Source organism: Hetaerina americana, unplaced genomic scaffold, assembly GCF_022747635.1.
Source record: "Hetaerina americana unplaced genomic scaffold, ioHetAmer1.1.p SCAF_12, whole genome shotgun sequence".
Lineage (NCBI taxonomy): Eukaryota > Metazoa > Arthropoda > Insecta > Odonata > Calopterygidae > Hetaerina > Hetaerina americana.
Genome location: NW_027286292.1, coordinates 29,964,207 through 29,980,153, shown reverse-complemented (window position 1 = coordinate 29,980,153; position 15,947 = coordinate 29,964,207). Strand labels below are relative to the sequence as shown.

The following is a 15,947-nucleotide window of genomic DNA, read 5'->3' as shown; positions in this document are numbered from 1 at the left end:
TTCACTCATACCTCGGTTAGAAAAACATCACCTAATGAATAAAAATGAGAGCATACCTCTAACACAAATTTTCTTGTGACGCTACGCTCAGGTCATGTGATTACTTTAGATAATTTAATTAAATCTAAAAATCCAAGGAATTTGAAAGAAACTGCGATAATTCACACCGCACAGTAGTACACAAAAGTAGAACAAGAAAAAAGTTTCCAGAAACTCTCAAACCTCAAATAAAAACTCAAACCGATGGCGTGTCATAGAGTAAGTAGGGGGTCTATCATTATCATTCACCGTTTAAACTAGAACTACCTAATGATATGACAACGAGGTCTCGCGCACGAAAAACATTCTGAGTCCGTTGGTTCCGCCACTCATTTCTTAGTAATTAATTGCAACAGTAACGTAACTGCGTAAAAGCAGTTTGAAGTAATCTTATTTATTTTTCCACAGCAATTTAACTTCACGTATTTATCAATCGCCATTGATGAATTTAATCCGATTTATGACGCACTGGGCTGATTATCCACTCGCACCTCCTTTAGCTTGACACCCTTAATTCGCATTACACACCTATAAGTGAAAGACACACTTCCCCTCAAACAGAGTCGTCCTGTTCTCCAGCGAAAGGCTACTTTGAGAAGAAAAATTATGGGACTCACTCCCAAGCAATGTAATCAGCGCAATAAGCTAGTTTTTATGAATGAATATGTAGCTCACCTCGTACTAAGTCCAAAAACAAACGCTATTCCGACATTCAGGGTAAGGGTTCCGATCCATGTCCAACTTGCGGTTTTCCATTAACCACAGTTAAAAAAAACAAGTCGTGAATCCAAAATAATATGTGTATGCGCATTTCACAGGCCGCCGGGCGACAAAGAGAACTCAACACGAGAATAATATCAGCAAAGACCTGCAAGTCGCTATTGAATTCTTTTACGTACAACTCCTTGCATCAACTTGTCACCTCACCAACTAGGGGCGATAATATTCTTGATTTGTTATCAACGATCATACTCGAAAAAGTCTTTCTTATAGAAGTAGTACACTATCATTTAAGCTTCCACGCCGCTGGGGCTCAATTATATGGCTCAATTCACATCCTGAACTGAGTTAAAATTTCGGTAGCATTGTTCCATAGATACGAGCGCTATGGTTACCACATGGCTATACAACCATGGCTATTCCGCCATGAAAATCGGAGACATTGTCGATTGCAAGCAACTCAATCACAATACGGCGTTGATTGATACGGTGGGCGAATTTATTTTTCAGTTAATTTTCTTCATTGCAATAGAGTTGCCATAGCTTTGACGAGATAGCACGTGATAAAGGCAACATAGAAAAGACACGATGAATTTCACATACGGGACGTTAACTTAAAGACATGCCCTGGTACAATTAGTTCGACGATACAACTTAAAAAACGTAGCGAATTGAAATTGACGATGTAAATGTAAAAAATTATTCCCTTTGACCAATATATCACCCCGGTCAAGGTGATAATAATTGTTGAATTTTAAGACTAATCATGACCATCAAAGACAAATGAATAAAAAGAGGTTGAAGATACAAATTATTCTTCGGTTTTAATCGACGGTAGCCTATGGAATATCAATAATGAAAAATAACACTAATCATTACTAGCACAGTAAAAAAGGGTTAAAAGAGGCTGTAATCCTGCGGGGAACTGATTCCATCGCATTTTGCATTTATGGGCCGCCAGATTTCTTCGATTGGATTTTGCTCATCAATAGAACACCGGTATAAAAGCCATTGCAGGAAGAAAAAATACCGGGAGCGGCACTTTCGTAAGTGCGTATTCATTGCTGCTCCGATCAACAAATTTTGTGGAATGATGACGATAGGATAACGGAACTGACGACGTCAAAGCCAATTGTGCACATTTAGACATTAGAACGAATTCCGTTTTGCTTTTCACCAGTGTATCGAGTCGTTCCATGCGCGTCAACTCCGTCGAAAAGCAATTCGAACGTCCCATACTGGAAGGCTCACCCCGCTGCTGTCGTTATTGGGGCCCGTGGAACCCGCGCCACTTGGAAGAGTTAGAAGCCAAGAATACTGGTCCTATTTTTAGAAAACAGCCTTTTCCCCCCAAAGCGCCCTTGTATCAAAAAGTTGAGAGACACACATTTACAAAAGTAATTGACCAACGAGGAATCGATACAATCGTCGCGGCCGATACCTTTCCGAAAGCATCGTAGTGAGTAGGCGATGGTTTGCGAAGTCATGGGATACTACAACAGGTCTAATTACTTCTCACAGTGAACAAGCCGAAGGCTAGATCTGATAGGCGAAGGATGGATTGAGCTCACACCCCTTAAGGCACGTGAAAACCACGAATTCAAGGTAGGGAAGCCCAGTTACTTTCCTCGTGCCACTATTCAGCTTCCCAAGTTCTGAGAACGCACCTCTTAGATTTTAAAGGGCATCACTTGTGAATTGAGCCTGGATTCCCCCCCCCACCGGCCATTAGCCCAACGCTCAGCCAAATATAGTATACTCACACATTTCAGTTAAATTGCTACAGCTGAAACGCGAAATTTCAAGACCCTCGAAATATTAAGTCCATTGAGAGAATACAAGACTCCTGCTCTATCACGTGTGACACTCATTCAGAAACGGATGCTCCCCTATAGAGTACTTGCTAACGTGTGATTGAGCGTAAAATTTTATTTTAAAAATTACTGAACTGTAATTGCACTACGTGGTCTATCCCATCGAGTAACACAATTACGAGCGAAATAACGTGAGAGCTCCCGTTATTGCTACCCTGAATTCGAAGTTAGTAGTAGTTTTGAGGGGAGGCGACCGACTGCTGCGGTCATTTGCGCCATAGGGGATGGACAGGAAAGGATGAAGGGTGCAGAGAAACCCGGCGTCGGCATTAGCCTACTCCTTACGAAGGGCGCCAAGGGGTCCGCAGTTTAACGTCCCATCCGACGGACGGCGTACTCACTCAAAGTGCCCTCCACAAAGCACCTCATGTAGGGATCGAGATACCTCTGAAAAATATTCAACACCGCCGGGATTTGAACCCGCGCCCTCTGGGTGGGAAGCCAGTACATTAGCCCCCGCACCATCTCGATTCCCGAATGAGAAGTTGCGTGAGAGAGGGCCAAAGTCCCAAGCACTCGGGATGAAACCAAATTTTGCGCCACTCGGTTACTAAAATCAGCTCCTTTCCGTGGATGAAATTTTCACGAGTTCAATTTCCCTTTATTTAGCAGGCCGAGGTTTCAACTCTTACTTTCTTACGCATATAAGAGATGGGCAGAGACGGATACCAACCGAAACCCGGAGGAAGTAAATGTTCTCGCCGCTCACATTAAACCACGGAAATCGCTAACCGCAAAATTAGGCTTTAATGGAGGGCTTTTTTTACAGTCATTACCGAAGGGGAGACTAGGGGATGGAAAGAGGGACGAGTGAATAGGGAGTGGAATGGAGGAAAGTTTATGGCTCGGGTCACAGATTGGGCAATAGTGGGATGGGGGAATGATCGCGAGCGGAGAGGATGAGAAAATATGATCATTCTAATACTTCTGCCCCACACTTCTTTTTTTCGAAATAGGACATGATTCACTTTGTTAGTGACAGATATTACATTTCGTATGTGTCCCACAATACCTAAACATGACGCGCGATATCGCCGTTATTTTCCTTACATTCTTTGTGTGCCCCTGTACATGGATATTAATAAACACCTCTGAATACAAATGGACCACTTCATACGATGGTTCATCTGGGACAATTTTGCCTTCTTATTGACAATGAGAACTGGGATTTAATCGGTTAGATAACTTAGTTCGTTAAGTACTTAAAACGTGTACATACATATTCATAGTGAGGTAACTCAACAGTTACGATCATTGAGCACACGTGTACGAATATGTAATAAGTACGCCAAGCGGGCATTAAAAAGTTAAACCCGCAGAAAGTTAAGTCCGAGAAATATTCTTTAAACACTATTATCCCCAAAAAGGAAAATGAAGTCGTAAGCACAGAAGCATATTCTTATTGCAATTCGGGGAGTTGAAGTAATGCCAACACCGAGAAGAATCAACACTTATGAGGTATCACCATGTCTCGATATAAATTTTACTTTAATTTAGCTTGGACACGTGGAATATTAACTACAAATTCAGAAAGGCATCCCAGCAATAACCTTTAAACAGAACGCCACCATATGAGTTATTGCAGCTCCTTCCTGGACAAAAGCGAGCCGCTAGAAAGCCCCGCCCTTCGAGCAAAGCAGCGCTCTAGTGCCTCTCGGCTAATTTTCCCTCAGTTGCGGCATGTAACAAAGAACAAACTCGCAGACGATTGGATGGAAGTTTATTTTTTTACACAATTATACGTGAAATATCGTCGCTGCGAGCGATATATCAGCAAAAGCCCGCTCCTACGAGGATCCCGTTGCCTCTTAGCCCGATAGGCTAACTAAACGGTCCTGGCATTTTTTTTAATTACGCGTTTCCGATCATACCGTTATATTGCTCCAGCGGGGTTATGTGGAAGTGATCGTTGGAAGGCTGCACTACAGGGGTCGAGTCATCGGAAAGAAGCGAACTAGGGCTTACTTGCAGACAGTGCGGCGCAGACCCTCACGTCACGGCGCCCAACTTCAAATGGGTGATTAACCAACCAAAAGCACAGTTATCAACCCAAACACCTCAAGGCCAATTTGATAGGTGAGGGGATATGTCGTACCCAATACTAAGCCAATGGGCGCGTGAATTCGCACATTACGATAGTAGAACCAGTCCCTGTGACGTCTGTAGTTACCCAGGATGATCTAGTACTCAAAAGGACACGCAGTTTGGGTAATTAGAGTAAAGAAAACTTCATGCCAATATAAATTATATCCAGAATGGAGATAGCCACTTCCTGCATTGAAACCAACTGTCTACGAGTCGTAACCGCCGAAATGGGTATTGCAAATAACAACCGCGGCAGAAGCAGGTTAGCTTTTATGGTCATAAACTACTGATAGAAGGAAGAAATTGAGAGAAAGGAGTGGTTATCACCGTGTCGAACGCATCAAAGCTCTCGACAATAAAAACAGCCGTGATGCGTGGGAGGCGGTATAATATCAGTGCAGGCGACGTAGTACTCACCCTCCATGACGTAGACAATGCTCCCGACATCTCCCTCTTCGATGATGACACTTCCTGAGCTATATACGACCGGGTACATGCAGTCCACTATTTCCCGTATCTGAGTCTTCTCCAGGTTTTTCATGAAGTCATTGTCAAGAATGGCTGCCTTGATCAGGTCTCGGGATCTATTAAAAATAGGAATGAACACTGCTTTAAAAAATAGTTTAGAACAGCAGTTTTCTAACTTTCAGAGGGGGGGGGGCAACAGCATCTTTCATTAACTAGGCCCTTTAAAAGTCACTTCAGCGTTCACTGTCTTTCATTTTAAATTGAAACCTGAATTTTCATTATATATTCTTACACTGCGAAAAAATATGAAAGATACGCCCAAAATATTTATTTATTCAGCTTCATATCAATAAATTACGTCAACATTAAACATTAACCAATTCTATAGGATAAAGGGCTCACGTTTGATCCAAAATGTCGCATTCACCTTTTATGCTTCACAAATGGATAAACTATTCCTATATTATATGTTTGCAATGTAGCACCCCAAAAGCCCCAAATCTTGAATTTTAATATACTTAAAACATGCATACAATATATTTATAAAGTACTTTATGCTCAAAACACCCACAACATCGTAGCTAATACTGCCTTTCTGCCCTAATAGACATAATATCCTTTGTTAACGGTATGTAGTCCCAAATTCTGTGTTACAGAATATCAAAGACAAAGCCATATCCTCGTTTACAAACAGATATACATAGCATTGGTTCAACAATAACTCGCAAGAACACTGAAGTTGCTATTACATCTGCTGAAAACATTTTACGCATATGTGAAAGTTCAAAGTTATCGCCCAAATTTGCTTTTCAAAATAGAATAATGCGATTTCAGAGTTTCATATTAAAAATACTGAATAATAGACAGAGGTAACCCACATTTTTAAATAGCATTCATATACCCCGAAATCAATGAAAGTTAGCCAAACCATCTCAGACTAGTCTGTAATAACTAAGCAGCTTTAAGAGCAGCAGTGTACGAATCGTACCCCATGACATGCTTCCATTGACATAGTTCAATACCAAAGAATTCGAGAATATGTCCATATGAGGGGAGAGTATTCAAAATTACATCTCCTATCGCCCCCACAAGTACTTGCATTGGGGAAGGAGGAAGGGTGCGGATTCCATACAGAGAAACGTTTCCTTGACCAGAACTTGAACCAAGGACCTTCGACTTCCGGGTCAATGCTCTATCAATTAAGTTATCGATTACACGTAATTACCGCTGGAATCCGCGGGGTTTTATGTAAACAACTTAAACAATGCTTTATGTAAACATTCTTTGAATGATAATGTATTTCAGACTATTTTCTTCGAATTATTGATTGGTCCAGACTATTTCAAGCCTGCATTTTACAGCTTTATGTCATGAAGTGAAACTAGGACCACCACTAGTGGTACTATCAATAAAATAAATGGTTCAAATAGCGTTGCGCGATCTCCTCCTAATTACATCCTGTTAATTCGAGAAAAGTGAAATACCTTAAAAGTTAATTTAAGTGTTTGATCCTTTCCACTGTAAAAAGTAAACATTCTCTCTCTCTCTCTCTATTTCAATTGCCTAATTCACTTATATATGCCAAATAATAGATCAGATACAGCAAGATGAGAGTATTCAGTTACTGATACTTTTTCTTTTTTCATGAATAACTTTACGTAAAGGCTAGTTTTAAAGGAATGAGAGGGGAAAGGGAAATACTTAACGATACTTAAAGAAGGAATTTGGTATATTTTCGGCAAATATTTTGCAAGCAATCCAGTCATGTGCCCTTGGATATTTTTCATGTGGCTTACTTAACGCAAAAACACAATTTAAATGCACATACGCACCATCGCGAAAAAATTTATTTGGAATCCCTTCCATAAATTCAAATTTTGCTACTTCACTGAATAGGTCAATCAACGAGTCAGTTAATGTAGCCACTGAAACATCGTGAAAAGCCGGGAAAAATGAAACTACGACGCAAGATAACTAAGTCAACAAGAAGCCACACTCCCTGAGTTCAACTGCGTATAGTTGAAAGGATTTAGAATTCAGTGAAAATATCGAAAAGGCATCGCAATATGTAACAACTCTTAGCGAGAGCCAGGAGTTTCAGATGCATCAAATCCCCCCCGCCACACGCCCTAGCGGCGGCTTGCGGGGTATTAAGTAGATGTAGAAATCGCATCAAAACCACGTCATGCGGTTGAAGGGGAAGGACCACTGGACAAGCAAGCCAGATAATACAACAGCGACTGAGAATTCAAAATAAAACACTGGGCTGGTATTTAGAGTCACTAAGGATTACTGAACCATCTCAATCCAAGATAATCTCTATGTAAATTTTACAAAGGAAGGTTGAAATCGATCTATATATGATGACGAAAGCACGGTCAGGAAGAGAGAATGCCGCGCAAAAAATCAAAGAAAAGTCAAGAAAAATATTATTGGAACCAGAAAAGATCAAAGAGAGATGGAAGGAATACGTGTATACAGGAATACCTGTATAAAGAAACTGAATGGTAAATGCATTGGGCGAGCAAGTCTAGATAAAGAAAGAGAGAATGATGTAGATGAGGATAGCTTAGGTCCAGCCATACTTGATGATGAGATACAAAGGGCAATTGACATCGAAATAAATACCCCGCGATAGACCAAAAAGGAGAGTGGCAGGGGGGAAGTACCTAGTGGGAAGGGTAAATGATAAGGAAGAAGAAGGGAAAAGGGAAAAATATTCAGAAAAAAAGCCATCAAATAACGAGCAAATTTGTATACATACGTGGACAATCTAACAAAAATTTACGATTTATTAGAAGATTTGAATAAATGTGATGAAAATACCAAAGAGAAATATTATCTCGCACAGGTTAGGCCTCATTTAGAATATGCTGAATGTAAGTATACGAGATGCCCACGAAGTTAGATTGATTACCAAATTCGACCGCGGTCAGCGTAGAGGAGCTGGATTTGTAAAACGTTGCTATGATAAACTTAGCAGCGTATCCAAGTAATTATAGGAGTTAGGCTGGATAACACTCACGGAGCGAAGTTTGAATTACAGATTAAATATCTTACAAAAATTGAAAGGACGTCTCCTTAGCAGTGATGTTGAAAATTTATTATTACCCGTCACATCGTACTACGGTAGGAGAGTTCAAGTCAATTAAATGAGAGAGATCAAGTGCAGCAAAGATGGGTTTAAGATGTGATTTTTTCCCACGGACGATAAGGGATTAGAATAGTATTGTCCGACCGCGGTTGGGTCATACTCGGGACAAAATTAGTCTGTCCTCTGCCACATACTCTAGCGGTGGCTTGCAGAGTACTAAAATGTCTATTTGTAAAATAATACAGGCTGGAGGATGACTTCATTGTTTTAAATTGGGTTAATCCACCCAATTAATTACTCATTATTATGCAAAAAAAGGGAATAAAAATGAACCACAACCATTTATACGCTAGACTCATTAAGGGAATTGAAATTAAATTAGGCTATAAGAGTAGACATCATTCCCGCAAAACTACTCGTACTTAAAGGTTTTTAGGAGGGCGTGAGAGGTAGTGTTATTGTGAAATAATTCATAGCTTCAATTAGGGATGCAATTCGGCCGAAAGATATCGTTAGATCAGTTTAATTTCCCATCCAAAAAAGGGAATGCCTACATCATGCGAGGACTACAGAACAGTAAGTTCGATTTACCATGCACCTAAAGTACTTCTCAAGACCATGAATAAAATGAGTGCAAGCAGAGAAAATGAATACTTAGGGGATGATGACTTTAGGCCCAGGAAGAGAAGAGAAACGCGTGATGCTTTAGAGGTTGTGATGTCACTAACAGAGAGGGACAGAATGTGATCAGGATATATTTGCCTGTTTCGGTAATTGCGAATTGGGGAGAATTGAAAAGAAAGGGTTTGATTCACAAAAAAAGAAGTAGACTGGGAGATAGGAGACTGTAAACCAATTCGGGAAACCCCAGCAGGGATTGTGAGCGTGGTGGTATCATACAAATTTGAATACGTGTCTGATCACCGGAGAGGGATTGAATATCCCTTGTAAACAACACACCAAATTCTGTTTCCTTAAACAGTGGCTTAAAAGCCCTTTATGGCTCAAGGGAAAAAGTGTTCAAATAGTCATTCTCCCCTCCCCGGACTACAACCTTGATGTGGTGGAAGGGCTTGTGCGTTCCGATGACCCCTAGAGCTGTGCTGGCGGGAGTAATAATAACTGCTCCTTGTAGGGTCACCCATGCCAAATAGGTCGAAGGTTAGGAGCCAGACGAAAGGTAGTCTACGCAGCGTCTGTTCCTCAGTGAGGCGGCTACAATGGCGTCTGACCCCAGTGGGGCTACCAGCAAGTGATGGTGTCACGTTAAAAACACTATTGAGGAAGGCAACGGGAAACCACCTCAATTATCATTCCCAAGATTTATATGATGGACAATACAGAGATTTTGAGTCCTGGCAACTACGGGGCTCGGCGCAATCGGCCGTGTGTCGTGCCCGGCAGTGGGGGAAGCAAGGCTTCTGCGGTCGTCATCCCACGAAACCATTGCAAGGAAAACCGGAAGCAGCAGGACAGAAGATGCAGGAGAAGAAGACCGAATTGGTTAGAATAGGAAGGTGGAATGTTAGGACAATGATGCGGAAAGGGAAATAGGAGAATATTAAGCGACAGATGGAAAGGGGTAAAATAGATATTTTAGGTCTATGCGAGGTGAGATGGAATGATAGCGGGGATTACTGGAGTGATAATTGTAGAATAATATACAGCGGCGGGGACGAGAGCCAACGAGGGGTTGCCATAGTATTCAATAAAGAGGTAGGAAGAAGCGTAGTCAACATAGAGCAGGTAACGGATAGAATATATTACTAGTAGAGATAAAAGCAGAACCGACGAACTTTGATATTATTCAGGTATACATGCCACCGAGCAACCATACGGAGGAAGAGGTCGATAGGATATACGAACAGTTAGAGGACATAATAGCGTGTGTTCCCGCAAGGAAACATTTGATAGTGATGGGGGATTGGAATGTGACCGTAGGCGAAGGAAGAGATGGTGATGAGGTGGGGGACTACGGTTTAGGCGCGAGGAATGACCGCGTGGAGAAAGCAGTTGAGCTCTGCAGGAGACAGGGGCTAGTCATCACCAACACTTGGTTTGGACACCACAAAAGACGCAGGTATACATGGAAAATGCCAGGTGACTCAGATAGGTATTAGCTAGACTATATTCTGGTTAGAGAAAATTTAGGAACAGTGTGATAAATTCCCACAGCTTCCTGGGGGCGGATGCGGACTCTGACCAAAATTTTGTTGTTATGAAATGTAACGTCCGTTTCAAAAAGATAAGGCAGGGGCGGCGGGTTAGACAATGTAATGTAGAAGCATTAAATGGATTGAAAGGGAAAGAGTACCAACAGGCTGCAGGGAAAATAATGGAGGATTGTAAAGAGCTAAATATTATCGAAGAAAAACGGGAAAGTGTCAAGAATGGGTTATCGAAAGCCGCAAAGGACACTATTGGAACCCTTAATGTGTAAAAGACTAGGAAACTATGGATCACGGATGAAAATATTGCGAAGATGGATGAGAGGAGAAAATGAAAGAATATAAACACAGAGTTAGGCAAAATGAAGTAAAAAGAGTTCAATAATAAATTAAGGCGGGCAACAAATAGGGCAAGGGAAGCATGGTGGAAGACGCAGTGCGAGGATATGGAAAGTTTGCAGAGGAAGGGTGAAATTGGTGCGCTGTACACCAAAGTTAAATATTTATCGGGAAGTAAGAAAGGAAGATCTATGCTAACAGTTAGAGATAATGCGGGTAAGATAATAGTTGACAAAGGAAAGATCCAAGAGAGATGGAAGGAGTATATAGAAGAACTGTATAGTAAAGAACTGAGACCAACAGAGTTAGACATAGAAAAGGAACATGACGTAGAAGAAGATAGCTTAGGCCCAGGCATACTAGACGATGAGATAGAAAGGGCATTAAAGGAGATGAAACTAAATAAGACCCTGGAGGTGGATAACATTCCCGCGGAACTATTGAAATGTTTAGGAAAATATCGGAGGAAGAGGCTTGGAGGGAGATTTTGTGAGATCAGTTGTAGCTCCTATTCCGGAAAAGGTAGAGGCTACATCATGTGAGGACTACAGGACAATAAGTTTGATATCCCACGTAGCTAAGGTTGTTCCCAGGATCATAAACAAAAGGATAGAGAGTTGGGCAAATGCTTACTTAGGGAATGATCAGTTTGGGTTTAGGAAGGGGAGAGGTACGCGTGATGCCATTGCAGTAATGAGATTATTAATCGAGAGGAATATAGAATACAACCAGGAGGTGTTTGCCTGTTCCGTAGATTTCGAAAAAGCGTTTGATAGAGTGAATTGGGAAAAACTAATGATTATATTGCAGAAAATAGGAATAGATTGGAGGGAAAGGAGGCTAATCCGCAACCTGCACATGTCTCAGATTGCTCAGGTGCGAGTGGGGAACGGGGAGTCCGGATGGGCAGTGCTATGAAGAGGGGTAAGGCAGGGTTGCCCATTATCACCGTTGCTGTTCAACCTGTATGCAGAGGAAATGATTAAAGAGGCAAGGGAAGCACTGGAGGTAGGGATGAAAGTGGGCGGGGAATTCGTAAAATCAGTTAGGTTTGCTGATGACCAAGCTTTAGTTTGTCAGTCAGCCAAGGGGTTGCAGGCATTGCTGAGTGAATTGGAAATTCAGTGTGACAGGTATGGGATGAGAATCAATATTAATAAAACAAAGGTTATGCGATTTTCTAGAAAGAAAAAGGCTAAGCTAAACATTAAAATAGGAGGGCAAAAACTAGAGCAGGTAGAGTAGTTTACGTATCTCGGTAGTTTTTTGGACCAACACGGTCAAAGTAGTAGGGACGTAAGGAGAAGAATTGCACTAGGCAAAGAGGCTTTCTCAAGGAGGAGGGAGTTAATGAGAGGAACGTTGATTAGGGATGTTAAGAAAAGACTCGTAAAAACTTTGATATGGAGCGTAGCTATGTACGGTGCGGAAACGTGGTCATTGAAGCAGGAGGATAGACGTAGACTCGAGGCTTTTGAAATGTGGGTTTGAAGAAGGATGGAGAAAGTGAAATGGACATAGAAGAAAACAAATGAGGAAGTACTTGGTATGCTGGACGAAGAGAGGGGTTTGTTGGGAGAAATCCTGTGGAGGCAGGAAAAGTGGCTGAAGGCGGTATTGACCGGCAGTGGGATATTGAAGACTCTAATAGAGGGGAGAATATTAGGCAAACGAGGAAAGGGAAGGAACAGGATAGGGATGTTGGACGGGATGAAGGGAGGAAGAAAGAACTCAGAGCTGAAGAGGGACCTGATTTAGAGTAGGATGTTGTGTTTTACTAAGGGTCACAAATTATTTAATTAGTAATTATGTCCATCCAAAAACCTACCTTAACCGGTAGATTACCTAATAATAATAATGCTTACATGTCTGTGTGGATTCAGAGCAGAAAAATTTCTTTGGTCAGGGAATATTTTTCTGCTTGGGATATATATTCTTCTACCTATCCCACTAACCTTATACTCGTCTCATTTTTCTCTTTTCCCCTATTTACATGCGCACGGAAAATTATTTCCAAATACACTCGTATAAAAGTAGTGTGATTGAAGTTCAATACTAACAGAAGGGTAAACACACAAACATTTGAATTTTCAAGCAAAAATTCTTTCCACTGCTCTACTCTCTTCAACTTTTGGGACAGTAGAAATTCAAAGTTGCTTTAGCCTTCATCATCGGAATTCGATGCAATTTCTTTGACTGGCCAGGGTGCTTCACGGACTGGAACGTTTGCTACCAGTTCGTACTGAGAATGTGACAATGGCCACCTTGAGGCCTGTTCCGCAGGACCCACTTCCGGGCTGCTAAAAGGAAACCCCCGCATGGTTCGGCCATGCAACAACCCGCTCGGAACCTTAAGAGGCCGAGTGTCAATGGGAAGAATAAATTGAATAACACTGCCTTTATTCATATTAGCGTGCTGAATTCAAGCCTCGCCATGAGTAACTCCTTTCGTGACCTATAGAATTTCCCTGTCCATTCGGAAAATCAAAGACAACGTTACAACTTCCCTCACCCATCCCTCGCATTGTTTTTCCTCTGCGTGCTGGATGCAAGCGAGATAAAATCGCGAGGCTCTTTGTTTCGAGGGGGGGGGGTCGAATACAACAAGCGAAAGAGTGCAAAACGCCGTCCACCGGAAGACGTGGAACGGTGGTAAGGACAAGTGAGAAAAGCATACGAAAGGGGAATACAGTGCTTCTGGTTGCTATTCTTTTGGAAAATCAATGATACGAACTATCTTACAATCAAAACTAACTTCAATTAATCAACTAAAATATACGCTCCTCAGTCTGTATTTGAGTGGGCACCGCAATCTAACATCGCGGCCATATTACTTTCATTATGTCTACTTCGCTGTGAACTCATGTAAATCAAATGACGCACGCGTGCATACGTAAACGGTAACGGAAGGCTTAGTAAAAAGTTATCGCTGTCAGTGAAGCTATTATTGTCACTGCAATTAGAGCAGACCTGGTGACTTGGCGATATGAACCTATGGAGATTTCGTGGTAAAAAAAACGACGCTCTGTCCAAAGGCAACCGCAAAATCAAATTTAAGAAGAAAAAAAACGTCCCAGAATAGTCGGGCAACTGGGTGAATTCCTGACCAACGGAGCGAAATGCAAGTTGATGAGTTTTCCAGACGCCATAACCGTCAACACGAAGATTGGCCAACATTGCACTAAAACACCAGGCGTATGCATGGTAAGCGACATGATACGCCCCTAAAGAGCGAGAGATACAGCGGAAGAGCCAGATAGTAATCTAACCAGCTGTACATATATCACTCACTTATCGAGAATACTGCACATAGCCGCAAAGGGGGAAAGCCTTAAATCCGAGCGCAATAAAAAAAAGAAAAACATGGGTATGCGGGAGTCGGAGCGTGTGGAAAGAAAATAAAATATGACACGTCGTCGCTAAGCAACTCAAATAAACACTCCATAATAATTACCGGCTTGCCATCAATGCCGACTTTTCCGTTTACATTTGCTGATTATGCTCTTGTATCGTATGCATGCAACAGTCCTTCGACAACATCACTTTCTACATTTAGCTTTCGAGACGGAAAAATCATCTTTCCGACAGAAAAAGCGCTCGTAAGCTGAATAGAATATCCATGGTACAAATGAAATGCTGTCGGAACTTTTGTTAGGCAGTGTCTACAAGTGGGCAGTGTCTTGTATATTGTTGTGATACCAAGAGGGAGCTGTCGCACTAAATATCCAATTGAATTAAACTATGACGTAGTGAAAAAGAACAATTTTCCAACATTTTATTAAGCAGTGGCACGCGTTTTACTACGTATTAGTGTAGTTGCACAGAGTAAATTTTTAATTTCCTTTCCGTTATAAAAATCAAAAACGTTTCACACAGCCAAGCCAGATTATGTTGATTTCATTCCATACATAACGATATCTGAGTTGCACAGTCCTTAATATAAAGCTATAGCTAAATCTAACGGCTTAATACGATGGATTCTGACTGGTGTAAGGCATTAAATGGGAGTTTTATATTTTTACAGCAATGAATCCAATTTTTTAAATGTATCATTATCTCCGATTCCAATTCTGTGGTATTGGGTGCTATCAGGGGCCTGAGATGAACTATAACCACGCGAGTGCCAAATGAACGGCACACGAACAAACAGCAAGATGAACCAAGAGACATTTTTTGGAAATTATTAATAACTGCCGTTCCTTTCACAGTAACGAATTCCTTAGCTTGGGAAATTAATTGATTAAGTCACAGATTACTTATTCAATTCGTATTAACTTCGTTCAAGCTTCTTCAGGAACCGATCATCAGGAGGAAAAAACTCGGCTGGGTATAGCTGTGCTCACCTAACACACATACTTGTGACATGGCGCTGTAGTATTTAAACGAAAAAATCGAATCATCATCAAAAAGGAATCTAAACAAATTGGCTCACTCGCCTAGATACCTTACAGGTATGAAGATGGACCTTAGTATATTAATTACAAATCACGCACTCACTCATGCTCACGCAAATTAAAGCCTTCTGCTGCGGCAATGCTCTTTTTTTTAAAGAATTAATTACACGTTACGGTTCCTAAGTAAAACTGTGTCAACGGAAAAAGTAGTATAAGCACGGTAAATAAAAGCTCACCGTCCTCGCTTTGGTTAATTTCCTATAGATAAATAAATGCCATTGACTCAACTGAGAATGTCCGAGCCAATTAAAATTCTAGAGGACATGTGCTCTGGGACCCACCGAAAATCTTACTGGCGGGTAATTAAACGGGCGTAGAGTAGTGACATTCTATTAACTAGGCCAAACCGAGTAGTATATTCACAACTAAATTTTAATGACTTCGCCAGGAGAGTCGCAACGACGTTGCCTAGTCGCGCTAAGCTTGTTCTAAAACAAATGAGTAACCTTTCTGGTCGGCCTCATTATCGACGGACAGTTCCTTCCGCGACAATTAGATAATTGCAAATAACTCCAAACGGAAGACCAGTGCGACGGATCGGAGGAGGTATGCTAACGTCTCCCGTGATGGATGGTACATACATAAATTTAACTTTTAGGATCCTCCACACGCACACCAGACAATTGTTGGGATGCGACCAACGCGCCGTCATTTCCGAGCCTTCGATGAGGGAAGTTTGAAGGGGGTGTCAGAACACACACAAATT

At 41.5% G+C, this 15,947-nt stretch overlaps 1 protein-coding gene across 1 annotated transcript in view; it reads right to left on the bottom strand.

The window, feature by feature from the left end:
* for (cGMP-dependent protein kinase for) overlaps nucleotides 1–15,947 on the bottom strand; it is a 175,603-nt gene that overhangs the window by 135,870 nt on the left and 23,786 nt on the right. Inside the window, exon 2 of the mRNA XM_071582842.1 lies at nucleotides 5,136–5,302. Within this exon, the coding sequence (XP_071438943.1) occupies nucleotides 5,136–5,302 (167 nt within the window). The remainder of the gene's footprint in view (nucleotides 1–5,135; nucleotides 5,303–15,947) is intronic.